Source organism: Rhizophagus irregularis, chromosome 31 (assembly GCF_026210795.1).
Source record: "Rhizophagus irregularis chromosome 31, complete sequence".
Lineage (NCBI taxonomy): Eukaryota > Fungi > Glomeromycota > Glomeromycetes > Glomerales > Glomeraceae > Rhizophagus > Rhizophagus irregularis.
In genome coordinates this window covers 515,179-532,646 of record NC_089459.1, presented here as the reverse complement: position 1 = coordinate 532,646, position 17,468 = coordinate 515,179, and the positions used below count along the sequence as shown (strand labels likewise).

Sequence of the window (17,468 nt, the reverse complement as noted above, 5' to 3'; positions counted from 1 at the left end):
TCTTAAATAGGATATATAACTTTTTTGTTGCGGCTGTGCATTTGTAAGCATCTTCTGAGTTACAAACTAGTCATACAGTAAATTGCAATATTTTATGAGTTTACAGTAGTAACATTATCATATTACTATTTTTTTTACATAAAATAATCAGTAAGTGTTTAAATCAGATTAAATCATAAATTTTATGAACCGATCTTTATAGTATGATTTGACATCATCTTAATGTCGGACATAAAATTATTGTATAAAATACTATTTTAATCACAAAGGGCTGTATTTTCAGTATTGAACCTTTTTTTTGTAAATAAATATTATAGCTACTTATGTATTATATTAATATATACATAAAGTAGTTGTTTTATATATTAGCTGTTAGTGTATTAATATATTCAATCGATAGGCGCGCACACAAGTTCCGCACATCATCTCATCCACATGAGATGTTAGTCATCATTTTTTTTACTCACGAGTCGCGAGTCGCGATTTTTTTACAAATATATATATACTCTCAACAAACTCTCTCATACTCTTTAAAAAATAAAACCGGTATTTTTAAAAACAAAGTAAAATAAAAATAGTCAACCATGGCAGAACAAAGTCAACAAGAAGCTTTTACAATTGCACTCACAAAAGAATCGAATGATATAGGGCAAAACACGTCAAAAGGTTAATGTGGAGAATAAAAAAGTAACAATAGAAAACGAAAATTCGGGGCAAAACTTGTTAGAAAAAAATAAAGATTCAGAAGATAATAAAATTGATATGAATTCAATTAATGACATGGCCTCTTCAACTGGCGAAACTAAGGAAGACGAAAATCCGGAAGAAACTTATTAATAGAAAATAAAAACTTGGTCGAAAATAAAAGTGATACGACTTTGTTAATGGCACAAACGATCCCTCTTCAACCAGTGAAATTGTGAATATGAAGGAAGACGAGAATCCGGCAGGAAATTTGTTAAAAGAAAATAAAAATTTAAACGATAACAAAAGTGATACAACTTTGGTTAATAGCACTGGTCCTAAGTCTTTCTTAGGTCAGGATGGACTCGATAACGCAGACGCGGACGCGGAAGAAATTGCTGCACGCCGCGCAACAGAATATATCGACGATGAAGCAGATGACTTGGAAGTAAACTTCACGTTCATTGTTCGCCTTGTCTAGCTTTTTAATCGATAAATCTGGTTATGTTTAAATGGACCAATTTCGCGAAGGACCTCAGGCTGTGATATCGTTTTTAAATTATTTACATAACCATAAGGTATGTCCGGAGTATGAAGAAGATATGCAAACGGCTTGCAAATCGCTCACAAAGCAAAAGAAGAATTACCAAATTGCAAAGCGCTCGCACAGAATGCGCCAGGAAAACTCAACAAGGCGTATTCTTTGTTATTCGGAGGAGAATTATATGGTATGCTTGATGGTCCTTGGAATGGAGAAGAAATGGTAGCGTCAATGATAGTTATTTGGCGCTAAGAGTTGACCGAGTTAAAAAAGATTCTAGAACCGCTTTGACATGTGAAATTATTGGAGTTGAACCTTTTCAAAAGGATATATCGGAGGCTTCCGCAGATGAAACCCTTCAAAATTCTAATGAATTACACAACACGCAAGAAACTGATCTCAAGAAAATAAAGTTACGTGAATTCGATGTGTCTACTGCGGAACCTTTTTATAACTGTGTAAATTCAGATTTAGGAATTTATGCTATGCCCGGAATGCGTATCACTGCCGATTTTCATAAGTTATCTAATGGATTTTGGTATTGGGATAAAGTAACAAATGTATATCCTTCATATTATCAACCTTGTAATGATGATTCCGATGATGATGATTAAATTAAATTTTAGATTTTGCATTATGGTAAAAATTTTTTTTTTATTTTTTTTTGTATTGTTTTATGTAAATTCTTTTTTGACTCATGATCGGACGATTCTACAATATTCATTTCTAAGGAGTTTTAAAAATACTGTTCTGAAGAAGCCTAACAAATAAAGACGTAAGAAAGAGACGAAGTGACATCTGTGAACAAAATTTTTTGACAATATTTTCAGCAAAGTTAGTAGTAAGTATTTATTACTTTATTATTTTTATACTTGAATCTTTATTACAAATATTAAAAAAAAATCATTTTTTTATTATAGAGAGGATAAAACGAAGATGAAGGTACACATATTTTCTTATTAAAAAACGCGATTTCTTTTTTTTTATATATTTGTTATCGACCTCTTATCATTGGATTGTATTTATTTTTTTTTATCAGTTACAGCATTATTTTGTATTGAAACACTGGACAACAGATGAAAGTTCTCTGAATGGTCTGAATGGAGTATTATTGATTTTTAGATGAATGTAAATGGCTCAAGAGACTTTAAAAGAGGTGTGTATTTTTTTATTTGCAAAGTGGGTAACTTCCTAAGTCAAAATTAGAACGGATAACTCATTTGAGTCGGGGAGTTCACAAATTTTACTTAGGAGGGTACTGGATTTGTTTGTTTGGTTGGGTAAGGGTGAGCAAAGTGGGTAATTCCTTGAAATTACCTGCTTTTTTCTTTTTTCTTTTATTTTTATTTTTATTTTTTTATTTCCTTTTTTTTCTTTTTTTCTTCTTTTTTTTCTTTTTTTTTTATTTCTCTTGTTCATTTGATAACCAACTCAAGCAAATAAAATCCTACTTTGTTATTGGTAAAGTCTGCTAATTCTAAAGGAGGAATTAGCTATGTCTTCTTTACCATTAAATAAAAATTTAGCACACTATTAATAATTTTTTCTTTCTTATAATAGGTAAATGCAGAGATTTACAATTACTGGTAAAATGAAGAAATTTCCTAAAGAAGTTTTTGAAAAAGAGTGCATATCAAGTATTAAAATGTGAAAAAATTTTTTATGTTTATACTTTATATTTGTTATCTGATTTCTTATTATTGAATTGTATTTATTATTTATCAATTACAGCATTATTTTGTATTGAAATACTGGACAACAGATGAAAATTCTCTGAATGAGCATTACTGATTTTTTAGAAAGTGTAAATGGCTCAAGAAACTTTAAAAAAGGTGTGTATTTTTTTATTTGCAAAGTGGGTAACTTTCTAAGTCAAAATTAGAACGGATAACTCATTTGAGTCGGGGAGTTCACAAATTTTACTTAGGAGGGTACTGGATTTGTTTGTTTGGGTTGGGTAAGGGTGAGCAAAGTGGGTAATTCCTTGAAATTACCTGCTTTTTTCTTTTTTATTTTATTTTTATTTTTATTTTTATTTTTTTATTCCCTTTTTTTTTTTTCTTCTTTTTTTCTTTTTTTTTTTTATTTCTCTTGTTCATTTGATAACCAACTCAAGCAGATAAAATCCTACTTTGTTATTGGTAAAGTCTGCTAATTCTAAAGGAGGAATTGGCTATGTCTTCTTTACCATTAAATAAAAATTTAGCACACTATTAATAATTTTTTCTTTCTTATAATAGGTAAATGCAGAGATTTACAATTACTGGTAAAATGAAGAAATTTCCTAAAGAAGTTCTTGAAAAAAAATGCATATCAAGTATTAAAAATGTGAAAAAATTTTTTTATGTTTATACTTTATATTTGTTATCTGATTTCTTATTATTGAATTGTATTTATTATTTATCAATTACAGCATTATTTTGTATTGAAATACTGGACAACAGATGAAAATTTTCTGAATGAGCATTACTGATTTTTTAGAAAGTGTAAATGGCTCAAGAAACTTTAAAAAAGGTGTGTATTTTTTTATTTGCAAAGTGGGTAACTTTCTAAGTCAAAATTAGAACAGATAACTCATTTGAGTCGGGGGAGTTCACAAATTTTACTTAGGAGGGTACTGGATTTGTTTGTTTGGGTTGGGTAAGGGTGAGCAAAGTGGGTAATTCCTTGAAATTACCTGCTTTTTTCTTTTTTATTTTATTTTTATTTTTATTTTTATTTTTTTATTCCCTTTTTTTTTTCTTCTTTTTTTTCTTTTTTTTTTTTATTTCTCTTGTTCATTTGATAACCAACTCAAGCAGATAAAATCCTACTTTGTTATTGGTAAAGTCTGCTAATTCTAAAGGAGGAATTGGCTATGTCTTCTTTACCATTAAATAAAAATTTAGCACATTATTAATAATTTTTTCTTTCTTATAATAGGTAAATGCAGAGATTTACAATTACTGGTAAAATGAAGAAATTTCCTAAAGAAGTTCTTGAAAAAAAATGCATATCAAGTATTAAAAATGTGAAAAAATTTTTTTATGTTTATACTTTATATTTGTTATCTGATTTCTTATTATTGAATTGTATTTATTATTTATCAATTACAGCATTATTTTGTATTGAAATACTGGACAACAGATGAAAATTTTCTGAATGAGCATTACTGATTTTTTAGAAAGTGTAAATGGCTCAAGAAACTTTAAAAAAGGTGTGTATTTTTTTATTTGCAAAGTGGGTAACTTTCTAAGTCAAAATTAGAACAGATAACTCATTTGAGTCGGGGAGTTCACAAATTTTACTTAGGAGGGTACTGGATTTGTTTGTTTGGGTTGGGTAAGGGTGAGCAAAGTGGGTAATTCCTTGAAATTACCTGCTTTTTTCTTTTTTATTTTATTTTTATTTTTATTTTTATTTTTTTATTCCCTTTTTTTTTCTTCTTTTTTTTCTTTTTTTTTTTATTTCTCTTGTTCATTTGATAACCAACTCAAGCAGATAAAATCCTACTTTGTTATTGGTAAAGTCTGCTAATTCTAAAGGAGGAATTGGCTATGTCTTCTTTACCATTAAATAAAAATTTAGCACACTACTAATAATTTTTTCTTTCTCATAATAGGTAAATGCAGAGATTTACAATTACTTGTAGAATGAAAAAATTTTAACTTTAAAAGTAATAATATATGATAAATAATTAATTAGTTAATGGTTTTACTAGAAATATTAATTATAAATAAACTGAATCATTTATTACTAAAATTAAAATATTATAAGTAATATAGTTTTAGTTGATAATCCCAGTATATAATAAAGGTCATGTCATTATATCAGTTACTAAAAATAAAATCACTAAAAATAAATTAACTAAAATCAAAAAATAACATTTAATAAAAAAATTGTTTATTTATTTTTTTTTAAAAAAAACAAATTATTTAATTATTTGATACTATTATAATATAAAAATTTCAAATTTGAATTTAATGTATAAAATCTTCATCTTTTATTTATACTCTTAAATGAATTTAAACTTGTAAAATTGTAATATAAGTTAATGAAAAACAGGAGGAGAATTTTTTTAAAAAACATTGTTATGAAATTTAATTTGTTTAATTTGAAACTAATTTTCTATTAATAAACATTTAATATTTTGAATCTTTATAAATTCATACAATTCTATATATAATCTATTACATAAATTTCTATAATATAAAAATATATATTATTTAACATTTATTTCAGCAGTTACGTAATTGTTTAACTGCAGAGGTTCCAGTTTTTTCTTTTCCTTGAGGTTTTTTTAAGTTTATGGTACAGTTCACCAATAATTAGTATTTGTTTTCATATATTTTACTTAAGTTTGTTACTGTTTAATGTCTATTTCTCTTTAAATAGTTACAATTTAATACTAGTTAGGACCTGTTATTCCAAACTATAGTTCATTACTCTGAGGTGAAGTTCTATACTGTATTTCATATTTTTCATAGTATACTTGTAATTTTTGATCTTCAATATAGTCCTCCTGACTAGCCATAAAATAAATAAATAAATAAATATATTATTTAACATTTTATATTAAATTAAAATCAAAATCATTTTGGATTTGAAAATTAATTACCATTATAGGGAGTTTGCTTAATAAATCATTATTTAATCCAATTCCTTTAATTGTTTATCTTTCTCTAATAACTTTATATTTAACTTTCAACATATCTTTTTTAAATTCATATACTAATTACTTTATTGGCTTTATTTATTAATGCAAACTTTAATTGATTTTTTGAAAAATTATTTGGCCATTATTTAATGAATTTTATAAGTTACAATAAAAATTGAAATAATAGTAATATTGTTAGTATATTTAAAAGAATAAAAGAAAATTATTTTATAGAAAGATATAAATTATGTAAAGAATTAGTAATTCAAAAATCTGAAAACTTGCATCTTACAAAGCAAAGAAAATAACGAATAACATAACTATTTAATGAATTATTAGAATTATTAAGTATACTTCATTTGCATCACCTTTTACCTTTTGGTTTAGATAAATACTGTTTACAATTTGCAAAAACTTTATGAATAAAATTGCTATTAATGGTGATAATATCACTAATAGATTTAAACCTATTATCAAATTTAACATAATTAAATCTTTTTAAATTGATCTTAAATTTAGTAATAGTAAGAGATAAGATAAATTCACTAAAAAAAATATAATCTTTTATTAAACAAAATGAAATATTTAAATTAAAAATTGTTAGAATTCTATTTGAACAAATTTTTTATTCAATATTTTACTTGAAGTATCATAATAATTAATGATTATCACTGCCAAAAAAAATTTGGATACTACTTACAACTTCTTATTAATACTAAAAAAAATTTGAGTATTACTTGTTATTATCCATTATTACCAAAAAATGCCTATTACTACTTATCACTGCTAAAAAAATTTGAGCACTACCTATAACTTTTTATTACTACTTGTTACTAATGCAGAAGTTTAGGAAATACTGTATATAGACTTTTTTTAGCAAGATAGCATTTTAATTTAAAGAAAACTTTACTAAAACCCTTAATTTTTTGCAATGTTTTTACAATATTTTTATGATATTGCAATTATATAATAGCAATTATAAAATTATAAACAATTAAGACTCATAAGTATACTTCTCAGCGTAATTGATTTAATTACGGCATTATACCTGACGTAATATGCCGTAATAATTACAGTTACAAATTTTAAAAATGCCGATATACCGTAATTAAATTAACCTATCGAATTAATTATGGTATTCCCAGATTATCCAGATTAATCAGCTGATTTCGGTCATATGATTTATATCGATTTACCACTGATTGTTTGTGGATAATCTTTTTTTTTGGTTTAAAAAATCTGGTAAACCAAATAATAAAAAAAAAATTTTTTTAAGTTTCGGTTTATTAAAAACTAAAAAAAAAACAGCTTTAAAAAAAATAAAATAAAATATTTATTTAATCACCAATTTTTCAGTTTTTTTAAACCGAATTTTTCTTAAAAAAAAATGTGATTGGTTTTTTTTTTGTAGGAAACGTACTTTTAGATTTTAGGGAAAAATAAAAAAATAGTAAAATTTTAAAGAGGAGTTTGGATAAAGAAACATTCTAACATTTCTTTTTTCTTTATTTTTGTAAGGAATGACTTGGGAATGGTCTTAAAGGACCTCAGGTAAGTTGAATGGAGGAAGTTTGGGAAATTAACTTAAAAGAAACATTTTAAAGTTTCTTTTTTTCTTTATTTATTTTTGTAGAAATAGTTAAGAAATGTCTTAGAGATCTCGGGTAAGTTGAAAGGAGAGAGTTTGTAAAATTAATTTAAAAAAAACATTCTAAAGTTCTTTTTTTCTTTATTTTGTAGAAAAGACTTGGAAACGGTCTTGAAGGATCTCGGGTAAGTTGAATAAAGAGAATTTTTGTGATTTGACTTAATAAAACGTTCTAACATTTTTTTTTCCTTTATTTTTGTAGATAATGAGTTGGGAACGTCTTGGAGACCTTAGGTAAGTGTAAAGAAGGGAGTTTTGTAAAATTAATTTAAAACAACTATTCTAACATTTCTTTTTTCTTTATTTTTATAGGGAATAGCCTTAGAAATGCTATGATATTATGAATAAAGAATTAGTCAATGATGTTTTTATCAGCAAATGATCTATTAAAGCGAAAATAAATATTTATTTCAAATGATTTTGCTGTAGCTGTTAGTGAATACTTTGAGTGGTATCAAAGAATTATTTTTTAAAATTTTATTTTTAGCTTATTGAATAATTATGTCTAATATAAAATTAATTATATCAGTACAATTTAATACGTCAGTACAAATTAATTACGTCAGTATAAATAAATTACGTTACATCAATATGCAATTTGGCATTATGCTGTAATATTATAGCATTTAAAAATCAATTACGCTGAGAAGTATATTCATAAGAATATAATTTAAATTTTTATATGGTACCAGAAGTCTATACTCGACAATCACGTGATTTTATTTTAATTTTTTGGCCGATTCTATATTATGTGATCTGAAATTCAGCCAATAAAAAATCAGAATTTCTTATGTAAAGTACTAATAAAATGCAATTTTTAAAAATTTATTATTACAAACAAGATAAAACATAAGAAAAAGTAGATTTTAGCAATAAATCGCAACTACCATTTCATAAAAGTCATATAATGATAAAAAAATTTTTTTAAAAAAAATTGCATTTAATTCATATTATAATAATTTGGGCTGGCTGCATTATCACAATGCATGGAATCAGCCCAAATTATCATAAGTTCTGGCCAACATATTTTGTTTCAAATTTGGGCTGATCATATGAAAATTATGCAATTTCAAATGCTTATAAGTTATAACTTTTTACGTAAATCTTCTTTTAAAAATCTGACCAGTAATTTGATAAAGCTTACCTTAAAGAATAAAGTTACCAGTTTATTTTTTTTAAATTGTATTTTTTTTAAGAAGTTGAAAGATTTTTAAGTGTTACATTTTTATTGTCGAGTATAGACTTCTGGCACAATACAATATTGTAAAAATATAGTTTTATGATCATGTAATATTATACAAATATTGTAAAAATATTTTGAAAATAACTTTATTATATTGTAAAAGTATTTTAAAGACTTGTAAAAATAACTTTATTATATTGTAAAAGTATTTTAAAGACTTGTAAAAATAACTTTATTATATTGTAAAAGTATTTTAAAGATTTGTAAAAATAACTTTATTATACTGTAAAAATATTTTAAAGATTTGCAAAAATAATTTACTACATCGTAAAAGTATCATAAAAGTATTGTAGAAATAACTTTATTATATTGTAAAAGTATTATGTATAAAATTATAATATATTACATAAATTTGTAAATTTAAAATATTTAGATAAATAATATTTAGTTAGATCAGAAATATACAGTACATCATACATAAATCAACATTCAACATTAGTATCCTAATAGATTCTTACGCAGTAAGCCTTCTGATCATGCTTTAATTAATAGCATGCTTAAGGTTGCTAGAGAAATTAGGGGGTTTTGGCAAGTTGGCAAAATGCTGAAATAGCAAAACTTTGCCGAAACTATATGAAAGTCTTATTAAAAAGTTGGCGAAACTCTGGAGAAAAGTGAAACTTGACAAAACTTATTATAAATGCCAAAATTGCCAAAACCTTGCCAAAACTATAATAAAACTATAGTAAAATCTTGGAGAAACTAATCATAGAATTTTGGAGAGGTTTAGGCAGACAACTTTAAGCATGCTAATGTCTAAAGAGTGAGAACTATTCTAATAAGACTTATTAGATATTATATATAAGAAAAAAAAGCATTATTTAATATCAGTTACCTACTGAAAGATGAGATTTTTCTATTTTCTTAATTTTCATGCTTTGGTTTAGAAAGGTAAATCTCTTAAATTTTACAACTTTGTTGCTTTTCTCTCTTTTTTTGGAAACTTTATTTCTATTTCTTTTTAATATAAAATTTTTATTTCTGGAAAAACAAAATCAAAACTCTATATCGTTTTACCACAAATCCCTTCTACCTTTCATATTCTCTTATATAGTGTTCAGCAATTTCCCAAAAACTAAATTGTACACTAATGGACAATTCTAAAGGTTAACTTAGCAGAGGGTATTGTGTTAAGTTGAGACCTTCCATCTTCATCCAGAGAATAGACTTTATAAGAATATTTGTGTTACTTTCATCTTCTTTATCAAGTTCTATTTGTTTTATATGTATTAAATATTGAGTTAACTTTTGTTTCTTTTATTTACTAGGTAGGAATACACATTAACTTCAAAGTTATCTCCATCTAACAAATAAGCAGATTCAGCCGGTATATTAGTCTTCATAATTAATTATTTCCTATATCTACAATATTATATAGCTTTAATAGCGTAAAAGTATATTACTTGATTCAAGGTAAAAGAATTTTCCCTATAATATAAAACAAAAAATAAAAGCTTACCATTTCTAAGAAAGAAAGCCTACATATTTAAATATAATAACTGTCCTTTTAAACTTTCGTTAATATTTTTTTTTCCAAATAAGGGAACAAAACCTACTTAGAAAAACAAAAAAGAACATTTGAAACTACATTTTTAAATATCAAAAGAGAGCCTACTGAGAAAAAACAAATATGTTTCTCATATTTATTTATTTAAAAGGGAATAAAACCAGAAATCCTACCGAGAAAAAAAGTAATGTACTAAGTTTGTTTATATTACAAATTACACATGATTGAAATCACAAAATTCCACATAACTAAAAATTTTCAATAAAAAAAACTTAAAGTACTGCTAAATTGGTTTAACATCCTGTTAATGTAACAGACAATGTTCAGAAATAAATTAAAATAAAAATAAATAATTTATTTACAAGAATTTTTCATTATCTAAAACTAAATTTAGTTTTCTTTCAATTACATAAGATATATTGGATAATTTTATTGTTTAAATAATCATATCACATTATAGAAAAACTCATTTAGCAAATAAGGTTGCAATAAATCATGACTTTCTATTAAACAATTATCTACACATTGATGAATAAAATGAATTTTTGGCAAGAAAAATAGGGAAAATATTAAGATATTTTTTTCTTTCTGTATATATTTTGTACTTTTGACACATCATTAAAGTATCAACCCCATTTCTTCCTTTATCCTTTTCAAACCAATTGAGTCTGTTGATCACATTTTCGTGATGCAAACATATTAACATAATTTCCCCTAAAAGCGTATAACAAAATCGATCCTGTGAATTACATAAAAAGGTGATATCCCAGTTAGTAAATCTTTTTATCCTTCTTGTACAAATATAAAAGCAAGAAAAATTAAATGAAAATTCTAATAAAATTAATAAAATTTAAATCTACCATTATTTGCATCATCAATATTTACAATCAAACGAACCCGTATATTCCGCAAAGTAATAATAAGGCAAATTGGTTTTATTGCTCAGCTAGCTTTTAGAAGAACACCATCATCTTAATCGATTTTTATGCCTCTATAGATGTCCCAAAATAAATATATTACTTTTCTTATTATATATCGGCATTTTGATAGTTCCATCATTTCTGATTAACTATGAACTTGAAAAATTATTAATAAAGTTTCATCCACTTCAGGGCATTTGCATCAATTTTTTTTTCTTTGTAGAAAACTGTTATCATTGGTAACGATTAGAATCATGTAACTTTGAAATCTAAGCTAAATGCCTTACACCACCTAATTCAAAACATTCATGCGCAGTACCTTTAATTAAGCTTCTCTGAAGCTCTTTCCTCTTTGCAAGATGATGCTTTGGTAAAAATGATTCTCTATATGCGAGTCTGAATGGCAAATAGTATTGGTAGTTCACTGGTTCACGTCTGATCGAGTTATACCAACCAATAGAATTTGTGAACTGGCCTATTATCTGAAATCAGATCACGTATAGATTTCTACGCGTAATGCTATTTCCCAATTTCTGACAACTTTCGATTTGCTTACTTTTTGCTTGATATCTGTAAAACTTTGTTTAGACCTGATAAATCTATATTTCGAGAGTACACCTATCTCAGAATGGTCGTATATGGGATTTTTAGAAGCACTGAAAACTAATTGTGTCTCTGAAGTTCGTTCGCTGGCTGATCAAAAATCTATATGGAGAAAACGATATCTTACATATTTAAGTAACGTTCTTATCGAGAAACAGGATAGTATTAGCAAAGAGCGTGCAACTTTTCTGATTCAACAGGTTTGTCAATTTGAAAAAAAGAATTACTGTACGTACCGTAAATAATCTCTGAGTATAGAGTATCATTCCTCAGTGTGACGGTTGTGAGGTATTGTTCCTCCAGAAAGATCATGCGAAATAGCATATTGGACATACCATCTTTATTGATATTTACTAACCGCATTCCACCTGAAGAAGAAAACTTTTGGAATAATGTCAAGACTGAAAAAGATTTAATGGTAAAGGAGGTACGTATAAACGTTGATTAAGACTTCTCAAAGTGCCAATGACTTTGGTTGCGTTCTCATTTTCAAGGATATTTTCAATAAACAATCGCAAATTGACGCATTAAATGTGCTTGAGGTTACTTGTAATCAAAAATGTGAAGAATATGTTGATAAAATTAATTCACGCTCATTGAAACGAGGTAAGATGTCAAAAGGAGAAGAAGCAGATACATCATTTGGACATAAGCGATCATACGATGATGAATTACCATCAACTTCATTAAAAAAGGTCAGGACTCAGGATATAATTTAATTATTAACCCGCAAGATCTTCTTATGGAAACGAAGAAGAGTTGGCTGAAGAAGATATTACTCAAGAAGATGTTCTGAACTCTGTTTTCGAAGTTTCTGATACTTTCAGGAAAACCAAATTCCCAGTATATTACGAGAAACTCAAGTCGATATGGCATACTCGAGATGCTAAGGCGAATTATTATATTATTGATATGGGAGATGAGGAAACACTAAATCAGGTTCATAAACTTTTGAGCGATAATGAATTGAATTTTTTGTCTGAAAGGTTAAGTTTGACGGATGAGAATGAATGTATAAGTACGGAGGCGCATAGGTACATGATACTGTTTGATGAGATCATTGAGGAAAGTAATTATGATGATGATGATATAGAAGGCGAGAATAATGATATAACTGATTAAAGAAACAGCGAGGAGTTTGAGAAAGCCATCGCAAAAATAAAGAGAAAAGTTCATCAATTAGACAGTCTATCCAAAAAATTTCACTATATATCTAACACCTTTCCTATTCCAGCAGAGAGTTATGATCAATCAGAAACGCCCGATATTTTTGTTATTAAGAGCATCTCTAGTCACCTTAATACAATCACAAAAATGAATGGTTTAATGAGGAATACTCCTAAACGTACATGGACAGCTCATGTATTAGCTTATCTCATGTGAACGAGATATTTCTACCAAGATCGATGCTCAAAATAATGGGTATAAAGCTAATGGTATCTTTGGAGCTTTTTGAGCGACCAAGGCAAATTCCTTTATTTTTGCTTGAGGTGTCAGAAAAGATTGAGAAGTTTAAGGAGTTTGAAAGGGAAAGTTAGCAACGCATTGTGAAGTCTAGAATCAAGTATGCAACTGGAGTTACACCAGAACGATCTAGAGTTGTTACCTTTTCACAATTCTTACCAATAGTATTAAAAGAGAATAGTGAAGTGAGTAAAGGGAGGGGAAGGGGAAGAGGAAGAGATCCTGTATGAGCTGTAATCTGGTGTATTAGTAAAATTTTCAACAATCGATTTCAACATTAAACATTGAAACAAATTGTTTAATAGTCTTTCGTAGTATAATCTCTTGTATTTATTCACTCCATATTTGTAATAACTAATAAGCCACAAATAAAAAATTTGCATTAAGCTACAGAAGTCATAAATAAGCTTTATACTTAAGCTTAAAACCCAATCATTGCAGTAGGGTTGTCGTGCTTTGCGTTAAAGGTAAACCAAAATTTTCTAATGCTTTTGCGAAAGAGGGAAAGGGCTGAGAAAGTCTATAAGCTTTTCAATATAGTATTGGTAAATCAAAAATAGCATGAATTAGATCTTTAACTGCAGGGTGATAACTTTTAAAATACTCTCGAATAAAATAGCTTTATAATTTTTTTCTGCTTCACCCTGAAAGAGCATAATTGCCTGTCTCATTTCACAATTCTCAATACTTTTCCCTTTTATAATTAATACATGGTAAAATGTACCAATACTTTAGGTTACACTGGTATTAATTCGGGCCAACACTATAAATTTGGCCAAAGTTAACATAAAGGTTCCATCCAAATCACATGACATATTAGTGCTGCATTAATGACGGTATATGTAAAAATAATTTGATATACTGATATAGTATCGGTACATAGAGGTCCAACTGTATTGTTTATATAATATTTTAATCGTTATGATAAAATTATAAATTATTGGAATATAATGTTCGCAACAAGAGTTTCTAATTTGTTGTATCACATGATAGGTGGCTGTGACGCTGCGTCTGCGCCATTAACCGGTACCAGGATATTAAAATCTAGGGGAGTTGTGAGAAGAAAGTCAATTATATCATTATGACAATTATCATGTAACATAAAATTTATAAAAGTTTTTAAATCATTTCTTTCAGCAATCTATAAAAAAATACGTTTTTAAATAATTTCTTTCAAAAAAAAAAATACATTTTTTTTATACATTTCTCGTAAATATTACAAATATGGATGGTGCTGGTAACAGTAGTAATGGTGGTAAGTAAGTTTTTAGAGTATATAGCAAGTTTTCAAGTTTATTAATACCATTATTGTCATCTAAGGACAACTACAACTGTCTCCCGAACTACAAGAAGTACTTGACAGCTTGACTCCAAAACAGAGAAGGGATTACAATGCCTGCATTTTGAACAGTAAAGTCGGAGTGTTGGAAATGATTTTAGAAGATCGAAAGAAATCGGCACATTTATAAAATATTATCGCAACTATCGTGCTCTCACATACTCATTTACTTATTTTGCGATCAATATATTTCACATTTGCACTGAAAAGGTTTTTCGTCACTTTTTATTTCCTATAAAACCGATAGGAAGTCTTCTGTGGACTGATTTCCATTTTCATTTACGCAATTATTACAATTTCCGTTTGTATAGGAAGCGCAGTTTACTTTTCAAGCGAAAAATCAACCAAAATTTTCATTTTAATTCAAATTGTGTAGGAATTATTTACAATAAATTACATGATGTAATCATTGTTATACCGCCATTATTAGAAATATCACTTGCGGTGATTCTAGGACTTTATGTCCAACCACCGGTTTTAACAGTCAACTTTATAAATATCGGACTAGAAGTGTCTAAATTTATCGCGTCGTCTATTCTTCGGCTATACTAAGGATTTGGTGGTCACTTGATCATTTATTGTTAACACACAATCTAAGGCACTTGTAAATTGCTTTGTAATGTAAAATATTTATAGATTGCTTTATTAAAAACACTTGTAAATTGCTTGTCAGTAATGTATACAAAATTAATTGCATAATCTGAATATTTTACTTAGAGGATGATGCGGGTTTTGGTTAGGTATTTTTATTTCAATTCAAAAAATCTCAAAATCTTGTTTGAAGAAAATTTACTATTTACTAAAAAAAAAAATCTAATTTATGAATGAATTAATTGGAAATTTTGATGATTTTTATTAGATATTACTAAAGAATGATTAAAATAATTCATGTATAGCGCTCTTTTATCAAAAAAATTCAAGTCACGTAGTCGTGTCTCAGTACTAACCAATAAAATTGTATTATTATAATGTTTTGATTATCAAGCAAGAGTTGAGTTTATCAAAAATGTTGAAAACTGATTAAAAGAGCCCCACTTTTGCGGCGTACCCCATTATAAAAAATATTAATTCTGTAGAATTAGGCTAATTCTGGGCAATTTAGCCATGTTCCGTACAAATACCTGATATAATTTCAATTTTAAATAATTCCTGGGATAAATAGGATAGCTTTGTTTTAAGGTAAACTAATATCGTTCGTAATGCCGGCAAGTGAATAATATCGAGTTTCTTCTATAATTAATTTCTAAATGTTTGATTTGCAGATTATAAACAACACATAACATGAGGCATAAGGATTTGATACAAATTATTCATAAGAATCCATCGAGTTATTTACAATTAAAGATAATTCTACGTAGGGATTGTGCGATGATTGTTTTAGAAAGAATAAATATTAAAAACAAATTTATTGAGATACAGTATATTATGTGAAAATAATTTACAACAAAAATTAGAACTTAATATTGAAGGAAAAATAATGTGACATCTTAAAACATTACATGTTTATTTTTTAATTTGAAATACTTCGTAATCATTTATATTAAAATTTGATGGAAAATGAATTTTATGATAAGTAAATTGATTACTTGACCAATTACCATTAGAACATAATAAATCATTTCCACTACCAAAAGTTGGCCCACAACATGGATTACACCATATAGAATATATTTGATTCTCATCAATAGGATAACTAGCTTTTGCAGTCTGGAGGTTACTTTTATTTGTAAATAAGAATATGAAACTATCTTTTGTTGATTTATAATAACCATTATATGAATACACCGGTTTCCAATCCAATGGATTATAACCTCCAACTATTTGTTCTGAATCTGTAAATCTTGCAATAACTATAGTAGGACCTTTATTATCACATTTTTTATGGAATTCTGCATCCGTATTACCATCTCTACTAGCACGATAAAGTAAGTTGAATTTATATGGAATATTTTTTTCGTTATAGTAAGAACTATTTTTCTTTTCGATCCAACTGGCAAAAATAGCAAAATGTTGAGAATTAATTATGATTGAATGTGATTTTCGATAAGGTTGAGTAATAATATTTTGTCTATTATTTGGTACCATATGATATGCAAATATATTATTGATTAAATCATTTGGTAATAATTCTTTAAAAGGATATACTTTTAAAAGAAAATCTTCAGAAGATATATTATAAAATCTGATTGATGGAATAAACCTGTTTAATCTTCTTCCCATCACTGTAAAATCATTTTTATTCCATTTATTAATATCTTGGTGAGTAACAGGATTCTGACCACAAGCCCATTTGAATAAATTTTCCCAAATAATGATTTCGTCATCAATGCAAAAATCATCTCGTTTCAAAAATATTTCTAAAATAGATGGATTAACGGTGAGAAATTTAGTTGATTTAAATAAGAGATCTGGATTATAACAGATTCGTTGGATATTAAAATCCCATAATTTATCAAAAGATTTTTTTTGATAAGTTAATTCAAGAGTTTCAATAACATTATTTGCAGTTAAATCAAAATAATTTTCGATCAAAATTTTCTGAATATAAGTAATTAAAGGTTGAAGTCCAAGCTCATCTAATGGTAACAGTAGATTTATTATATCAAAGGGTTGTAATTTTGTTATGTCGATGCTTCCACTATACATATAACTAAAAAAAAAAATGAAAATCTTCATATGAAACAATCCATTTATCATAGTCACTTAAAAATCTTTACAAAAAAAAAATACCTTAAAAGAATTTCAAATATTTTAGGTGAATAATTTAAATTTAAAATAAAATAACCATCCTTTTTTTGAATTTCTTCCGTAAAAGCACTTTTAAAAAATTTAGATTGTGTTTTTAATATGAAGGAATGAACATGAAATTCTTTTATATTTTGT

The 17,468-nt window shown here is 26.6% G+C and overlaps 2 protein-coding genes across 2 annotated transcripts; both read left to right on the top strand.

The window, feature by feature from the left end:
• Positions 1 to 925: 925 nt before the first annotated feature.
• OCT59_022214 (uncharacterized protein) lies at positions 926 to 1,839 on the top strand (the record flags this gene model as incomplete). The annotated part of the gene is made up of 3 exons (XM_066144675.1): positions 926 to 1,143; positions 1,282 to 1,412; positions 1,499 to 1,839. The coding sequence occupies 3 exons, from the start codon at positions 926 to 928 to the stop codon at positions 1,837 to 1,839; spliced, it is 690 nt and encodes a 229-aa protein (XP_066006113.1).
• A 9,978-nt stretch (positions 1,840 to 11,817) lies between these two features.
• OCT59_022213 (uncharacterized protein) lies at positions 11,818 to 12,904 on the top strand (the record flags this gene model as incomplete). Its single annotated transcript, XM_066144674.1, has 4 exons — positions 11,818 to 11,982; positions 12,090 to 12,209; positions 12,277 to 12,388; positions 12,537 to 12,904. 4 exons carry the CDS (start codon positions 11,818 to 11,820, stop codon positions 12,902 to 12,904), a joined length of 765 nt encoding a protein of 254 aa, XP_066006112.1.
• Positions 12,905 to 17,468: the final 4,564 nt, after the last annotated feature.